This window comes from Choloepus didactylus, chromosome 19 (genome assembly GCF_015220235.1).
Source record: "Choloepus didactylus isolate mChoDid1 chromosome 19, mChoDid1.pri, whole genome shotgun sequence".
NCBI lineage: Eukaryota > Metazoa > Chordata > Mammalia > Pilosa > Megalonychidae > Choloepus > Choloepus didactylus.
In genome coordinates, this window is record NC_051325.1 from 13,680,341 (window position 1) to 13,694,323 (window position 13,983).

Here is a 13,983-nt window from a genome sequence, read left to right on the forward strand (position 1 = left end):
TCCTGGTTTCTAGAGTCCTCTGCGATAACAAATTCTGCCTTCCTTGTTTCTTTTTTTTACCTCTCTTTCTCCTCCTTCCCTCTCTTTTCCTATCGTAGTTATTCAAATGGTGTTTGCATTATTGAGGGCCTGTATGTGTCAGGCCTGTGGAACGCACACCAGAAAGGCTCATTTCCTCCCCCCTGGAAGCTTTACATCTAATGGGCAAGGTGGGCTTGGTACAGAAGACTCATTTGTGGACCTGTAGCACCGTGGGGTTTTCCGGGCAGAAGGACATCAGCCAGACTTTGAAGGCGGACAGGCTTTGAGGGAGACATCAGAGTTTTCCAGACCAGGACAGCATCCCGAAAGGAGAGATGGGAATTTCCATGCCGTGCTCATAGCACAGGGTCCATTCTAGGGCAGGAAGGGTATTGTCAGGACTTGGGGGCTACTGTATTTCTTCCTCAGTCAACTCCTCCAGAATGACAAGAGCTCATTTCTGGGCCTTGGAATATGGGTCAAAATGTGGGTGTATCTTCTACACGTGTGATAAAATTGCATAGAACTAAACACACACACACACACGAATAAGTGAGTGTATGTAAAACTGATGAATTCTGAATAATATTGATGGATTGAATCGAGGTCAATTTCCCAGTCTTGATATTGTATTATCATCATGCAAGATGTTACCATTGGGGAAAACTGGGTGAAAGGTATTCAGTCTCTCTCTGTATTATTACTTGCAACTACATGTGAATCTCAATTGTCTCAAAATTAAAAGTTTACAAAAAAAGTTTTTAAAAATGTGGAGTTTTAGATCATCCATGAAAATTCTATGGCCTTGGCAAGTTAAAAAAGCTGGGACCAAGAATGGAACCTTGGGGTGGGGGAGGAGGGAGGTATAAAAACATACTTGAAAGAAAAGGAATGAGGGACTATCACTAGAAAGGCAAAGTCAGACAAATGTTATGTGATCTCACTGAAATGAAATAATTAGAATAAGCAAATTTGTAGTCAGAAACTAGAGTACAGGTGACCAGGGGCTGAAGTAGGGGTAAGAAATGGGGCATTAAGATTTAATTGATACAGAGTTTCTGTTTGGGGTGATGGAAGAGTTTTGGTAGTAGATGGTGCTGATGGTGGCACAGTATTTTGAATGTCCTTGGCACCATTGAATTGTGTATTTGAATGTGATTAAAGGGGGAAAATTGGTGTTGCATATATGTTACTAGAATGAAAAATTTTATGAAAGCATAGGATTGTACTACACGGTAAACCCTAACGTAAGCCATAGATGGTGGTTGATGCTGTTTGGGGAGTTGTCACAGGAGTTCCACACTGGTGCAAAGTATTGGTGATGGGGGAGCTGTTAGGAGGAAGAGAGTGGCATATGGGAGCTGCATGAATTTGCTGTAAACCTGCAACTTCTCTAATTTAAAAAAAATTAAATTATAGGAAAAAAAAACAAAGTCAGAGAAATGAAAAAAAAAAGCAAGAGTATCTTCCGTGGTATCAAAGGAAGAAATCAGGTAAAGAGTGGAGGAAGGTCAGCAGGGTCAGGCTTCAAAAAGCTCAGGGAAGGCAAGAACGAAACAGGAGCTGTTTGATATTCCCACTGAGCGCTGAGTGGTAGGTTTTGCCAGAGCACTTTCAGCAGAGTGATCTGTAGGCAGATAGCGTGATCTAGTGACCTGTGCAGTGACCACTCAGGACACAGAGACAGACTGCTCTGGTAAGGCCTTTGGTGGAGAGAGGAAGGAAAAAGCAGGTGGCTGCTGGGTGCAGGGACTGAGTCTAAGGGTGCTTACAGGGTTGCGGAGTCTGGGGTCGAGTGCAGGCTGCACTGAAGGGGATGGGTTTGATGCGGATGAAAAAGACAAGGGTGGGTGGCAGTCAGGCAGTTAGGACAAGGGCTTTGGAATCTGACCATCCTGATTTTAGCTCCATTTTATAGATGAGCAAAAAGTTTAAGGAATTTTTCCATGGGTGCACAAGTCAGTAATGGAGGAGGAATCCAGATCTAAGATTTAATGATGAAGTTCCTGAAATATCATATTGTTTGTTTACTCTGAGATTTTGCTCTAGAGTAGACTAAACACTCCTATCTTGAGTTGTGTTGTTGGTGATGGGGTGGGTTGCTCTCCGCTTGCTTAATCATTTTGTTGTCTTTTTCTGGAGTTCTGCTGTTCTGTTAAACAGTAACATTTTCTTGACTTTTTTCCACAATTATATATTCAAACCATATTTTTGTTAAGTGATCAAAATCAACTTTGATCCATTTCTTCGGTTGTTTTCTATCTTACAGTCAGCCCGTTGTCTTAGAAGAGAATTAAGCTGCTTTTTACTCATCATTAATTTACACTTATCTTAGATGGCTGTACCTAAAATGAATGCACCACTTATTATGATTCATCACTTAAAAATAGCAGAAGATTGATAGTTTAGTGAAAAATGGAACAACCTAAAAATGCTCATTTAAATTTTTAGACCACTTTTCTTTAAATATACAATACTCTTTGACTTGAATATTCCTTCTCCAAAAAAACGTCAGGACCTTATGCAAACTCGCCCTAACATAGCTCAGTGGTACTAAAAATAATTGTGTGAACTTCTATGATGAAGAATTTTAACTAAATAAAAAAGCAAGATGCTTAAAAACATATTGGCCCGCACAGATACTCTCACTTCCTGGTTGTATCCTGGGAGAAGTGAAAAGGAAAAATAAAGGTGATAGCTTAGTTGTTTTCAGTTAAAGTATGCTCATATTGGGGAGGTATTTTGGTTTCTGCTCGGTGTTGTAATTGACCGTTCATAACCAAACTATTTCTAGTGTGGTAACTTTTTTGAAAAGCAATCCTATGTATTTATCTTATCTTTTCAAATGATTTTTTTCATAGACCAGTTGCCTACTATTTGATATAATTACTCCTTTTAAGTAAAGTTGCAAACAGGAGGGAGACGCATTCAACTACCTAGAGCTGAGATGGTGTCTAGCCCTGAATCTTCCCTGCTCCAGGATGCGTAGTAAACAGTGCACACATGTGCAGATTTCTACTCATTAATACCTGATTGCTTAAAAGGAAGAGAGGGGATGGGCTTTAAAACATGAAAGTTAAAGGCCAACCTAAAATTATTACTTTTGTATTTCCTCTCTAAATTTAGAAAAATAAAATTAAAATATTTTGGAATTTTTTTAATAGTTTGTGGAAGTCATGAGCTGGTTTTTCCTGTAATGAAGTCCAGATTTCCCTTTATTTTTCAGGAAACCCAACATGCAGTTCATTCAGCTAAAGCCTACCAGGGAAGAACAATTATTAACTCTCTAATGTGCCTCTTCTTGACTTTTCAGTACCAAAGATATTTGGGATTTTTATTGGGTCTTCATGCTTTAGGATTTGATTAGTATCATTCCAGGTTGATTTTCTCTTATAGAGTTCAAATGCATTCCTAAAATATAACTTTATATTTATCTCATACTGAACGCACAACCTATGTTAGTAAAAGTTAGTGTCTGCCTTGGGCTTTATCAAACTGGACATGTGTCATTTGAGTTTTATAACCTGCTCTACCATGTAAGCACTATGAAGTGTGTTCCTTAGTGAACTTAGAAACTCACAACTAGCTTTGCATTTGTAGATTTTGGCATTTACATTTCTGATGGTACATATATTCATATAGAATGATAAGCATGAATATAAAGTGTAACTTTTGAAAAAGTTAATATGAAAAATTTAATATGGACACAGAAGGCAAAGGCATTCGTAACTGCAGATTCCAGGGATCTGGATGAGGTGTTTTAAATTCCTTAGCTATGTGGAAATCATAAACACTTCTACTAGGATAGGGGAAGAAGAGTCTAATTTCAGAAGCCAATGTAGGTGGCCTCTCTGCTTCTAAAAAGTGAGCTTTTTTAATGTGAAAAGTTATTTGCGTTATTAAATACAAGTGATGTCTCGTTCATTGCAATGGAAAAAAAATAAGAAGAAAATACAGGACAATCTTGTTGTCTTATTCATCACACAGAATGTCCTGGATTGTGGGATTTGATGGTGCCCTGGGATTTTGTATGTCATACAACTGATGTGTTATAAATAAGTCACTTGTAATGTTATTGTCCAAGGGGGAAGGCATTTAACATGAAGAAATATATTTATAATTATTTACGTTTTAAGTAGCATTTGGTTTTTCGTGTTGTGAATTTAAAAACCAACTATTTCATAAAACTTTAAGTCCAAATTTTAAATCTTAGTTTATTTAAAAATCTAGTGATGTGTTTTGTTAAAATTTAAAGGTTTGATTTTTACTTGTTCTTAGATTAATGTGCAATTCTTTCATAAATTTGACAGATTGAATTTTCCCTAACTGCTCACAAGCCTAAGCAGTTACTTTAGGCTATACCTCTAGATTTTATCTATCTGCTTTTCCCTTATACCTCATTTTACAAGGCCTACTTCCCATACTATGGTCCAATTCTTTCTATACATTTCGATACATTTTTGTAATTTTTTTTGTATTGGGCATTTAATCATCAACCATAAATTTAACTGAAGCCATTTAAACATTTCCATGAATTATTACGATGTCAGATTCTCTTACATATTTAAAATGTCCTAACAAAACATAAATTGTCACAATGATTATAAAGCAGATTGCTTCCAATATGTTTAAGCATCACAAGCTTGACGCATTTCCTTATCAGGTCTCCCTAAACCCTGCTGAGGGGAGCAAGCTAACCTCTCTGGGCCACTCTCCCAGCCACCTGCCATTCGCAGGCCACCAGCTCCGCAGTTGCTTCCTGCTGCAGAATATTGACCTCACCAGCACTGCCTGATGTATCAACTCTTTAAGGATGGGGATGTTACTCTTGTTCATTGCTATATATGCAGATTTGTAAATGTCCCTTTTGGAATGAAATCTTCATGTAAGTTGGATTTTTTTAGCAGTCTCCTTAAACTATGCCTTTAAATTCAAACAGAAGTGTCCCAAAAAAGAAAACAGGTGGGAAAAAAATTCCCATACAAAAAAATTTGAAACATTTAAGCTGGATTGAAATCTGGTGTGTTCAGTTTTCCTCTTCACTTTCCCATGTCTCTGCCTTTTTCTTTACTGATGTGTACAGAGAAGAGGCGAAGGAGTTTGGAACTGATTCCCCTGACTGCACGGATGGTGATGGCTCACCTGGTGAACCACCTTGGGCACTACCCCCTGAGCAGGGGTCCTGCCATGCTGCACAGCCTCGTCAGCGAGAACCACGACAACGCCCACGTGGAGTCCTCCGAGCTGTCCTCCGAGGTGTTCCGGAGCCCAAACCTGCAGCTGTTCATATTTAATGACAGCACCCTCATCTCGTACCTGCAAGTACCCACAGAAGGACCGGCAGGCAGACCCCGGACGGGCGCCCTCTCTGATGTGAGAGTGATTGTGAGGGATATCTCAGGGAAGTACTCTTGGGATGGGAAAGTTTTATATGGGCCTTTGGAAGGCTGCTTAGCGCGCAGTGGAAGAACTCCTTCATTTCTGATTTCGGGCTGGCATCAGCAAACGTTTGGCCCGCAGAGAGATTTTTCTCAAATTGAGGAGGGAGATGACGTCCTGGACAAATTGCTTGAAAACATTGGCCACACAAGTCCTGAATGCCTTTTACCGTCGCAGCTCAATCTAAACGAGCCTTCCCCACCACCCTGTGGAATGAGCCATGAGCAGGAGAAGGACATCATAGAGGTCATTTTGCGCCAGAATGCACAGGAGGATGAGTATGTGCAGAGTTGTACATCAGATTCTACAATGAAAGTCACCTCTCAAGGGCAGCCCACACCCATGGAGCCGCGAGGACCCTTTTATTTCTGCAGGTTGTTGCTCAATGACTTGGGAATGAATTCTTGGGACAGAAGGTAACAGTACACTCTAGCCCTTCAGTTATTTTGCTATTGTTTTCATGTGATTGTTCATGTTTTCATGTTTTATCAGTTTGGGGTTGGGGAATCAGAGAATGGAAATGGCAATTTTTATCTATTTCAGCATTTACAATTTATTTTCTGCTGCAGAATTAAAGCTAGAAATGAAACTGTGCTCTGCTGATACACAGATTGAATTCCAAACATTTGTTGTATATTTTAATTAACAGTGAGCATTTTCTGTATTGGGTTTTTTTTTTTTAAGTTAGTGTTTTGCTGTTTTGTCCATTCTTGCTCTACCTTCATGCAAGGTGATAATGGGCTATAATAGATGAATAAGCCACAGTCTCACCTTACATCTGATGAGGAAGGTAGACTTGATTCAACTCTGATGAAAGATATAGTGCACGGGAGCTTAAGAGAAATAACTTACGTCCGAAGGGAAGTAGCAGGACAATGGAGAAGACATCGTGGAAAAGGGTGGCTGTAAGCTGGACCCTGACAGTGGAGTGGAGTTTTTAAGGGTAGAGTTGGGAAAAGATATTCACAACAGAGCTGCCAGTGAAAAGAGGAACACAGACTCATGCACCCAAGTCACATATCCATTAACCACGAAGCCATCCAGTGTCACTGGATAGAAATGGATGGGATTTGTGGGATTTTGATGCCTTTGAATGTTGAAGAGACTGGAGTTCATTCTTTAGGCTTCTATCACAAATCCTTTGCGAATGATGTGGGCAATGGATGGGTAGATGGATGGATGGATGCATAGGTTGATTGAGTGATTGATTGATTGGAAAGGGGCAAGATTGATCTATGACCGCATGTTTTTTCCTCTATCCTTTTTTCTTTATAGGAAGAATTTTCACCTGTTGAAGAAAAATTCAAAATTATTGAGAGAGCTAAAAAATTTGGACTCCCGTCAGTGGTATGTGAAAGTGTATGAAACCATTGTATTCGTGTGTATTTTTGCATATGCTTGGATAACAGATACAGCTGCAGGCATGAAAACACCTAGAGAAACACTCATGGAATCTGATGATATTTGTACATGCCATACCTTTGATATTTTTATCCTTAAGGAATAGCTCATGTTTGCTATGTTAAGAAGAGGTCTAAACTCCTACCTAATATATACCTTTTATTGAGTACCCTGCTGTGTGGCAGGCAGTTGACATACACTCTCATTTAATCTCTGCATCCACCTTTTCAGGTGAGGAAACAAAGGGTTGCCTAGGTTAAATAACCTGCTCCTGGTTGCTTATAACCAACAGAAATGTATTATCTTAAGTCGAGTGCGTCTGACTTCATACTCCATGTTTTGCCCCCAGTGCACTGGCATTCTGCAGTCTTTGTTTTAAAAATTTGGAAAGGTTAAAGCAGGTGTTTTTTAACAATTAATTAAATTATATGTATATAAACATACATACATGCATACAAAAATACTAGATCTACTCCTTTTCCCTACAATCTTAGAAACAATTCTAAAGATTAAAACCATGAAAAGTCTTTGATATGAGAGAATGTGTGCTTCTAAAAACACCCAACTCAAGAGTAAGTGTAGTACATAATAGATGCATAAAATCTTTTGAAAGGAGTAATCTGCTTCCTTAATCCTTAGATTTTATAAAACTTTAGAAAAAACAAAACCTTGCTTTTTTTTCCCCATAGTATATTGGCTTCATACTCTTATCAGCTCTCAAGTAAAATATTTAGATTGTTTTCCTTGTTTATTTTTCAACTCTTTGCACTGTATTTTATTCACTACTAAAAAAAAAAAAACACTTCTTAACGCAAACTTTTTAATGTATTTGGAGCTGTATCTTTTTAAAGGGTGGTGCAGTTGCTGGCTAGAATAATTCTTTAGAACATCATTAGGATTGAAAAAAAGGCAAAATGGTTGAGGGAGAAAGGAAATAACAGAGAGCTGCTTTAGCCTAATATACCTTGACATGTGGCATTTGGGGATATTATTAAAGCTCTTCATTTCATTCATTCATGCATTGTTTCATTCGTTCATTCATTCATGCATTGTTTCATTCGTTCATTCATTCACCCGCTGTCCTGCTGCCATTTGAAGGCACTTTGTTCTCCTGCTTGGCCCTTGTGGTGAATTATGTACCTGCTGAGAAAATATTTTCACTATCACATATATTTAAGAGGCTTTGTTATGGTTTTTGTGGTTTATTTTGGAGTTCTGAGCAAAACTCAAGGGTGACCCACCCTTAAAGTACATTTTCAAGCAAATTCTTGGTTCACATTATTATTTGCACATCAAAATTCACATTGTAATTCTTCTTTGGTGGTCTGAATCCTCCAACTGGATGTAAACACAATAATCAATAGTTAAACTCCAGTTGGAATTTTCTTTGAAATACTTGGCAGTTGATTTTAAAAAATTCTTTTGTAATGTCCACAAGGACAGAGCAGATAAATCACATTAGGGCTTACACATAGCTGTGGTTCTTTTCATTCCTTCTGAGGCATCTGGGGTTAAGATGGATTCATTCATTTCAGCCATTGTATGGGGATCACAGAGGTATAGGTTTTCTTTCTTTTCATTTCTTTTTTCCCTATCTCATTTTCACTTTTCAGTCTTCCCCCATGTCCTCCCAGTCACTCAAGACTTCTTATAGCTTCTTAGAGCTACACGCATGATCAGGGATGAGCTTCTTCAGTGATGGTTTCCGAGTCTTAAGAGTGAACTTGTATGGCTGTTCCAAACCTGCTTGTCTCTGCAAAAGGGGCTTTTCTTTAAGTGGCTTTGCTGCTCTTGTGGACAGTAATAAGTATTTTAATATAAAGAAATATTCAGGCTTAAAAGGTTCATTTGCGGTTATACCTGGGGAAAGGAGCCATCCTATCATCAGAAGCCAGCAGCTCCATTGCCATTTTAAATGCCCTTATTTCCGTAAGATTCATCAGGTGAACCTTATAGTTAACTATGAATCTATAGATTTGTGTTTAAAGAATTTTTTTAAATTAACTAGCTAGAAATTAAAAACCTGAAGCAATTATTCCTCACATCTCCCATGATTGCATGCAGTTTCCCAAATGTCATTGTGCTTCTGTTTCTCTAGAGGAGCGGATACCATATTCTCTGTTGAAATTGTTTGAGGGATTCCTTCTGAACGACTCAGGGATTCATTTCCCTCTCCCTCTTGTCCTCCAGTATTAAACAAGCAGTTGCTTGGGTTCCAAACTCAGCTTTTTAAACATATGCTGAATTATTCCATGCTTCTGAATACTAAGTGAACACATTGGTATCTTGTAATTGTGGCCAATTTTTTGTGTGTTAATGCATTTCAGTTGTATGAGGTACAATTAAATTAGCTCCCTGGCGTGCTGTTGTGTAAAATATGGCTTTGCTGATTGGCAAATCCTCTGCCCCCTGATTAACCTTCACTTACCATTCCAACTCCTGGATGTAGTGTCTACTTGACATCTGAAAGGATGTTACCTTATTTTATGGTTAAAGGTGTTTTCAAGGTTCTTTGGCGGGGTGGGGGGGGAGGAATAAAACCACAGGAAATAAGTCCAGGACCTTTTGGCTATGAGAAATCTAGGCTGTCACATGTACTGGTCAGTTAGCAGGAAAGAACAGACCTTGTCCCTCAATGCTCACATGGGATGTTTCTACTTATTTCTGATATTGATTTATCTCACTGCAGTCAAGGCATAGTTCCTTCTTAGAAATATACAGACTATCTGGCAATGATCGTTTTTGTAATGTGAAATTAGCAAAGGTGAATAGTGTGATGAATGTACATACGAATTACGGTGGGCTTCTCTTTTAAATATTAATGCCTTGTCATCGCATGGTAAGGTAAATGTTGAAATCATGTTTTTCTTTGTTTGGTTTTTTAATGTGACAGCACAAAGGGAACTGACCTATTCTGATCTATTCCCTACAAGAAAGAAAAATACATTCTAGTGAGGAAGGGAAAATTGTTGGTTTCATGTAGGTGTGTTCCTGAATGGCCGGCTCTCCTTCAGGCATTGGCTGAGCAGCCTATGGATATGAAGAGCTGTTGATGTTGCTAATTATCATTTCAAAAGCCTGGCTCTATCCAGGCCGGATACAGCATCTGCATCCTCTCAGGCTCTCTGCTTGCAGTGCTAACATTTTGGAGGATGTGAAATCTGATGCGTCTTTACAACTAAAGGTCACCTTTCCTCACACCTACGTCAGTCAGTCATGGGGGCTGAGCCCTCTTGTCCTCCTACGTTGTGTTTTAAGGAGAACTCAAGGACCCGGGAGCAGGTACAACCTGGAAAGCTTGGGCTTTAAGGAGAACAAACACAAACATATCAGATGAGCCTGAGAATTGCTTTTGTGTATATAAAGAGTGGTACAGCAAGGGCTTCACCTATGGCTTCCATGGTGGATACTGGGCACTTTGCTGTTAAATCAGATAAACATGATATGCACTTTGAAGAAAGGAACCCTGACTTTTTTTTTACATTTGTACATCAAACACAGCCCCTTGCATATAGTAGGTGCTCACATTGAGTAACTGCTTTTTTCTCCTTTTGTTGAAAGTAACAGTCTTTTAGGTCATAGGTATGATTTGTATTACCATTTGGGCCCCCAAATTAATTGTATCAATTAGAATAAGCTAGTCACATACTGGCTTTTAGTTTCTCCTCCCTCTCACCCAGGGCAGTAAATGGTGTTGCATTTTTAGAGCTCCTTGCTGCCTGAATACAAGCTTTCTGCCAGTCTGAGAGCACAGGGTTTCCACTACAGCCTCAGCCCCCAAGGATCCATCACTTCAAAAGTCCCCTCTCTTTATAACATCTGGCCCCATCAAGAGAGACACCCTCAAATGTTGCCATCTTTGCTAGTCAGGATAGTCAGATATTTAGCCTTTCTGGTGGCAGCAGTACTGTATGTATCAAAAGCCTTAAAAATGGGCACTGACCAAGGGATCCTGATTCTAAGAATTTATTTTAAAGAAATAGTAAAGATAATGTGAACATGTCTTTAATATTGGAAGCATTCTAAGTGTCCATACGAAGATTTGGTTAAATGAAAATATGGACTGTCAGTATAACAGAAGGTTATGCAACCACGTTTTAACGTATTCACAAATATTTTAAGTGAAAAAAAATCAGTTGTAAAACAGCATGCAGTAACTTCTCATATTTGTGGGCAAAAATATATTCCAAAATGGTAACAATTGTGTTCTTTGCTTATAATTCTTTTAATTATTCTCTTTCCTTTTGTATATTTTCTAATTTTTCTTCCAGGTGTATCTACTACTTGTAACCTGTTGTTGGTTTTCCATTAGTTCTGCTTATTTGAAAAATAACTCACGCAGAAGGAAATGTTTGAGATTTTGATGCAATCTGGAGCCCAAATTTCACCAAAAATGAAGTCTAATTAGATTACAATGTTGAGCTATTAGACAGTTAGATAATAAAAACATTTTCATGTTATCTGAACACTCAAAGAGGAGTTTTTCCTATGAGATTTTTCAGAATTTAATGCAAAAATAAGAGGAGAAGAACTGCTTTGGAAGTGATAACTTAACTTATTAAAGAAATGTAGAGGGTCTAGAGAGTAAAATTCTTGGATGATGGGACTGTGGGATGAATGATTCTTGGTTAAAGCTCTACTTGAATAAGAATAGTGTTTTCATCTCTAACTATCACCACATTGCTTGATAGAGGTCCAGTTATTTTGTCACTTTACTCCAGGTTATGATTTGCAGAAACTGATTATTAATATAATCAAATGTATCATCATATCTCGGGTCAGTTCAACAGAGATTTAACTGAGCACATACTCTATGCCAAGGTCTGTGCTCGATGTACAGATGGTTTGAAAAAAAAAAAAAATCAGGCTTCCTTCTTCAAAGTACGTATCATGTTTATCTGATTTAAGAGCCAAGTGTCCAATATCCATTATGGAGAACATGGATGAAGGACTTGTGTGGCCAAAAGAAGATTCCCTGGACAGCCATCCAGTCTCGGCATGACCAGAATAGTCAGAGCACAGGGTCAGTACTCTCCTCACAAAGAAAATACCTTACTGCATTCTAGTTAGAAGTGGTTTCTGTTTCTCAAGTGGTCTTGCAGTATCTTCATTTCCAATAGGGAACTACCCAAGATTCTTATCTCAGAGTGTAGAAAGTGAAATGTGGGGCTCACCTGGATCTATTCATAATACTTATCTATTTGAAATTCTTTCAAAGATTCTTTACCAAGAATGAAGATCACTTGCCAAATGATGGGCTTGTGAGGATGGTCTCTGGAGCCAGAATGCCTTGCTTCCAGTCTTGGTCTCCTGCTTGCCAAGCGTGCCTCTTGTTGGCCTCTCTGTGTCCTTTCAGCCACCTCTACATGGGAGGGAAGGGGAATTAGGACCCTTGGGAAGAGTACATGAGACCATGTGTTGGACCTTCTTGGAACAGTGGCTGAGCCTAGTTGAGTGCTCGGTATGCGAGCTCTGATACAGGAATCACGTCGGTGGAGGTAGTAGTCATGTAAAAGTTTACATCTAAGAATTCTAATTCATTAAACTCAAAAATTTTCAGCCGTGAAACGCACAAAATTGCAGTGTTTTACATTGCTGAAGGCCAAGAAGACAAGTGTTCCATCCTCTCCAATGAAAGAGGAAGCCAAGCTTATGAAGACTTCGTTGCTGGACTTGGCTGGGAGGTAATTCATTTCATTCAGTGGGTGTTTATGGACCAGCAATACTTAAAGATGTATATAAACTAGACATTGATTTATAAGTTTTTGTGTATGTTTTTTACATTCAAATATAGTCTGGGTAGAGGTCTGGAGTTGAAGAATGTGTTGTTTGACATCTTCTATTAGTTGCTTTTCAGCTCTTTCTACATGAACCTTTGTTTCTCCTTAGCTTTCCTCTTAATATTATTTCATTTGCTTTTACCAAAACTGAATAGTCAAATGGGTTCACCCAGCCATAGACAGTTTGTAGTAAGAGAAGACAAGATGTGGGCAGAAAAGCAATGGTTTTGGCCACAGTGAGGAGATTGGAGAATAAATGAATGTCTTGATGGGTGAAAAGATGAAGAAAGAGTTGGATGAAGTCCAAAGTTGGAATGAAAATAGAATGTAGTAGCCATGATGGTTCAGATATCAACCTGTCTACCCAAAGGTAGATCCCAGGATGATTTTGATAAGGAAAAAGTTTGTTTTTTTTCCTCTTTACTAATTGATACTCTGACAAACATATATATATTTACACATGCGTGCGCGCACACACACACACACACACACACACACACACATACATTTCCAGGAACATAAATCTAAAGGAAAATACATCTCCCAAATCTAAAAGAATTCAGAGTAATTAAAATGGAAATCACTGTATCTGAAATAATTTTCTTACTTTTGTTTTTGGTTCCTTAGATATCTGTTTTAGAAATCTCTAGGTGCATTAATAGAATCTGAAAGTTCAGTGTTAGTAAAGTGAAAGAAGACAAGTAGGTTTTAGTCTAAAAGAGTCATTTTGCTTCCAATAAATCATTGTTCTCCTTACTGAAAAGGATACTCTTCTTTGTTACACAATATGCTCATTATTTAACTAATATATTTTTAAAACCATACATTCTTCACAAAAGTTTCCAGAAAAGACTAGAGCATTAATTTGATGTAATGTTGATTATATTTGGCACAGAAGAAATTCTTCTCTCTTTCAAGCTTGTTAGAAGAGGTGCTTCACTTGAAATACTAGTTCATGAAATGTAAAAACTTTGGATCTAGGTGCTGACTAAGCAGTGAATATTCACTCCATAACTGTAAAATGAATTATGACACATAGACTTTTAGTGACAGTATAAATTGCAACAACCCTTTGGAAAGGTAGTTTAGCAATAGCTGTTAAATTGTGGAACGTCTGTACCCCTTGACCCAACATCCTAGAGAAACTCGCCTCTGAGTGTTCCTTCAGGTGTGAGGGTGGGCCACGCCAGGTCTGTTTGAGGAAGTGGAAAACTCCAGGATCTACCCAGAGGGAAACTGCGCATGTGTGTGTAGTGTGTGCAGGGGGAAATGTTGAAGACAGTGCGCCAGACTTTTCATAGTGGTTTTCTTCATTTGGTAGGCTCCTGAAGCACTTTCGTTT

At 38.5% G+C, this 13,983-nt stretch overlaps 1 protein-coding gene across 6 annotated transcripts in view; it reads left to right on the forward strand.

The window, feature by feature from the left end:
- RALGAPA2 (Ral GTPase activating protein catalytic subunit alpha 2) overlaps positions 1 to 13,983 on the forward strand; it is a 323,126-nt gene that overhangs the window by 193,827 nt on the left and 115,316 nt on the right. For 5 of the 6 annotated variants that reach the window (XM_037811965.1, XM_037811963.1, XM_037811964.1 and 2 more), the window contains 3 exons: positions 5,105 to 5,876; positions 6,736 to 6,807; positions 12,422 to 12,545. In XM_037811965.1, the coding sequence (XP_037667893.1) occupies positions 5,105 to 5,876; positions 6,736 to 6,807; positions 12,422 to 12,545 (968 nt within the window). Of the gene's footprint in view, positions 1 to 5,104; positions 5,877 to 6,735; positions 6,808 to 11,769; positions 11,885 to 12,421; positions 12,546 to 13,983 lie in introns of those variants that run through there. The other variant, XM_037811966.1, reaches the window with a different exon arrangement.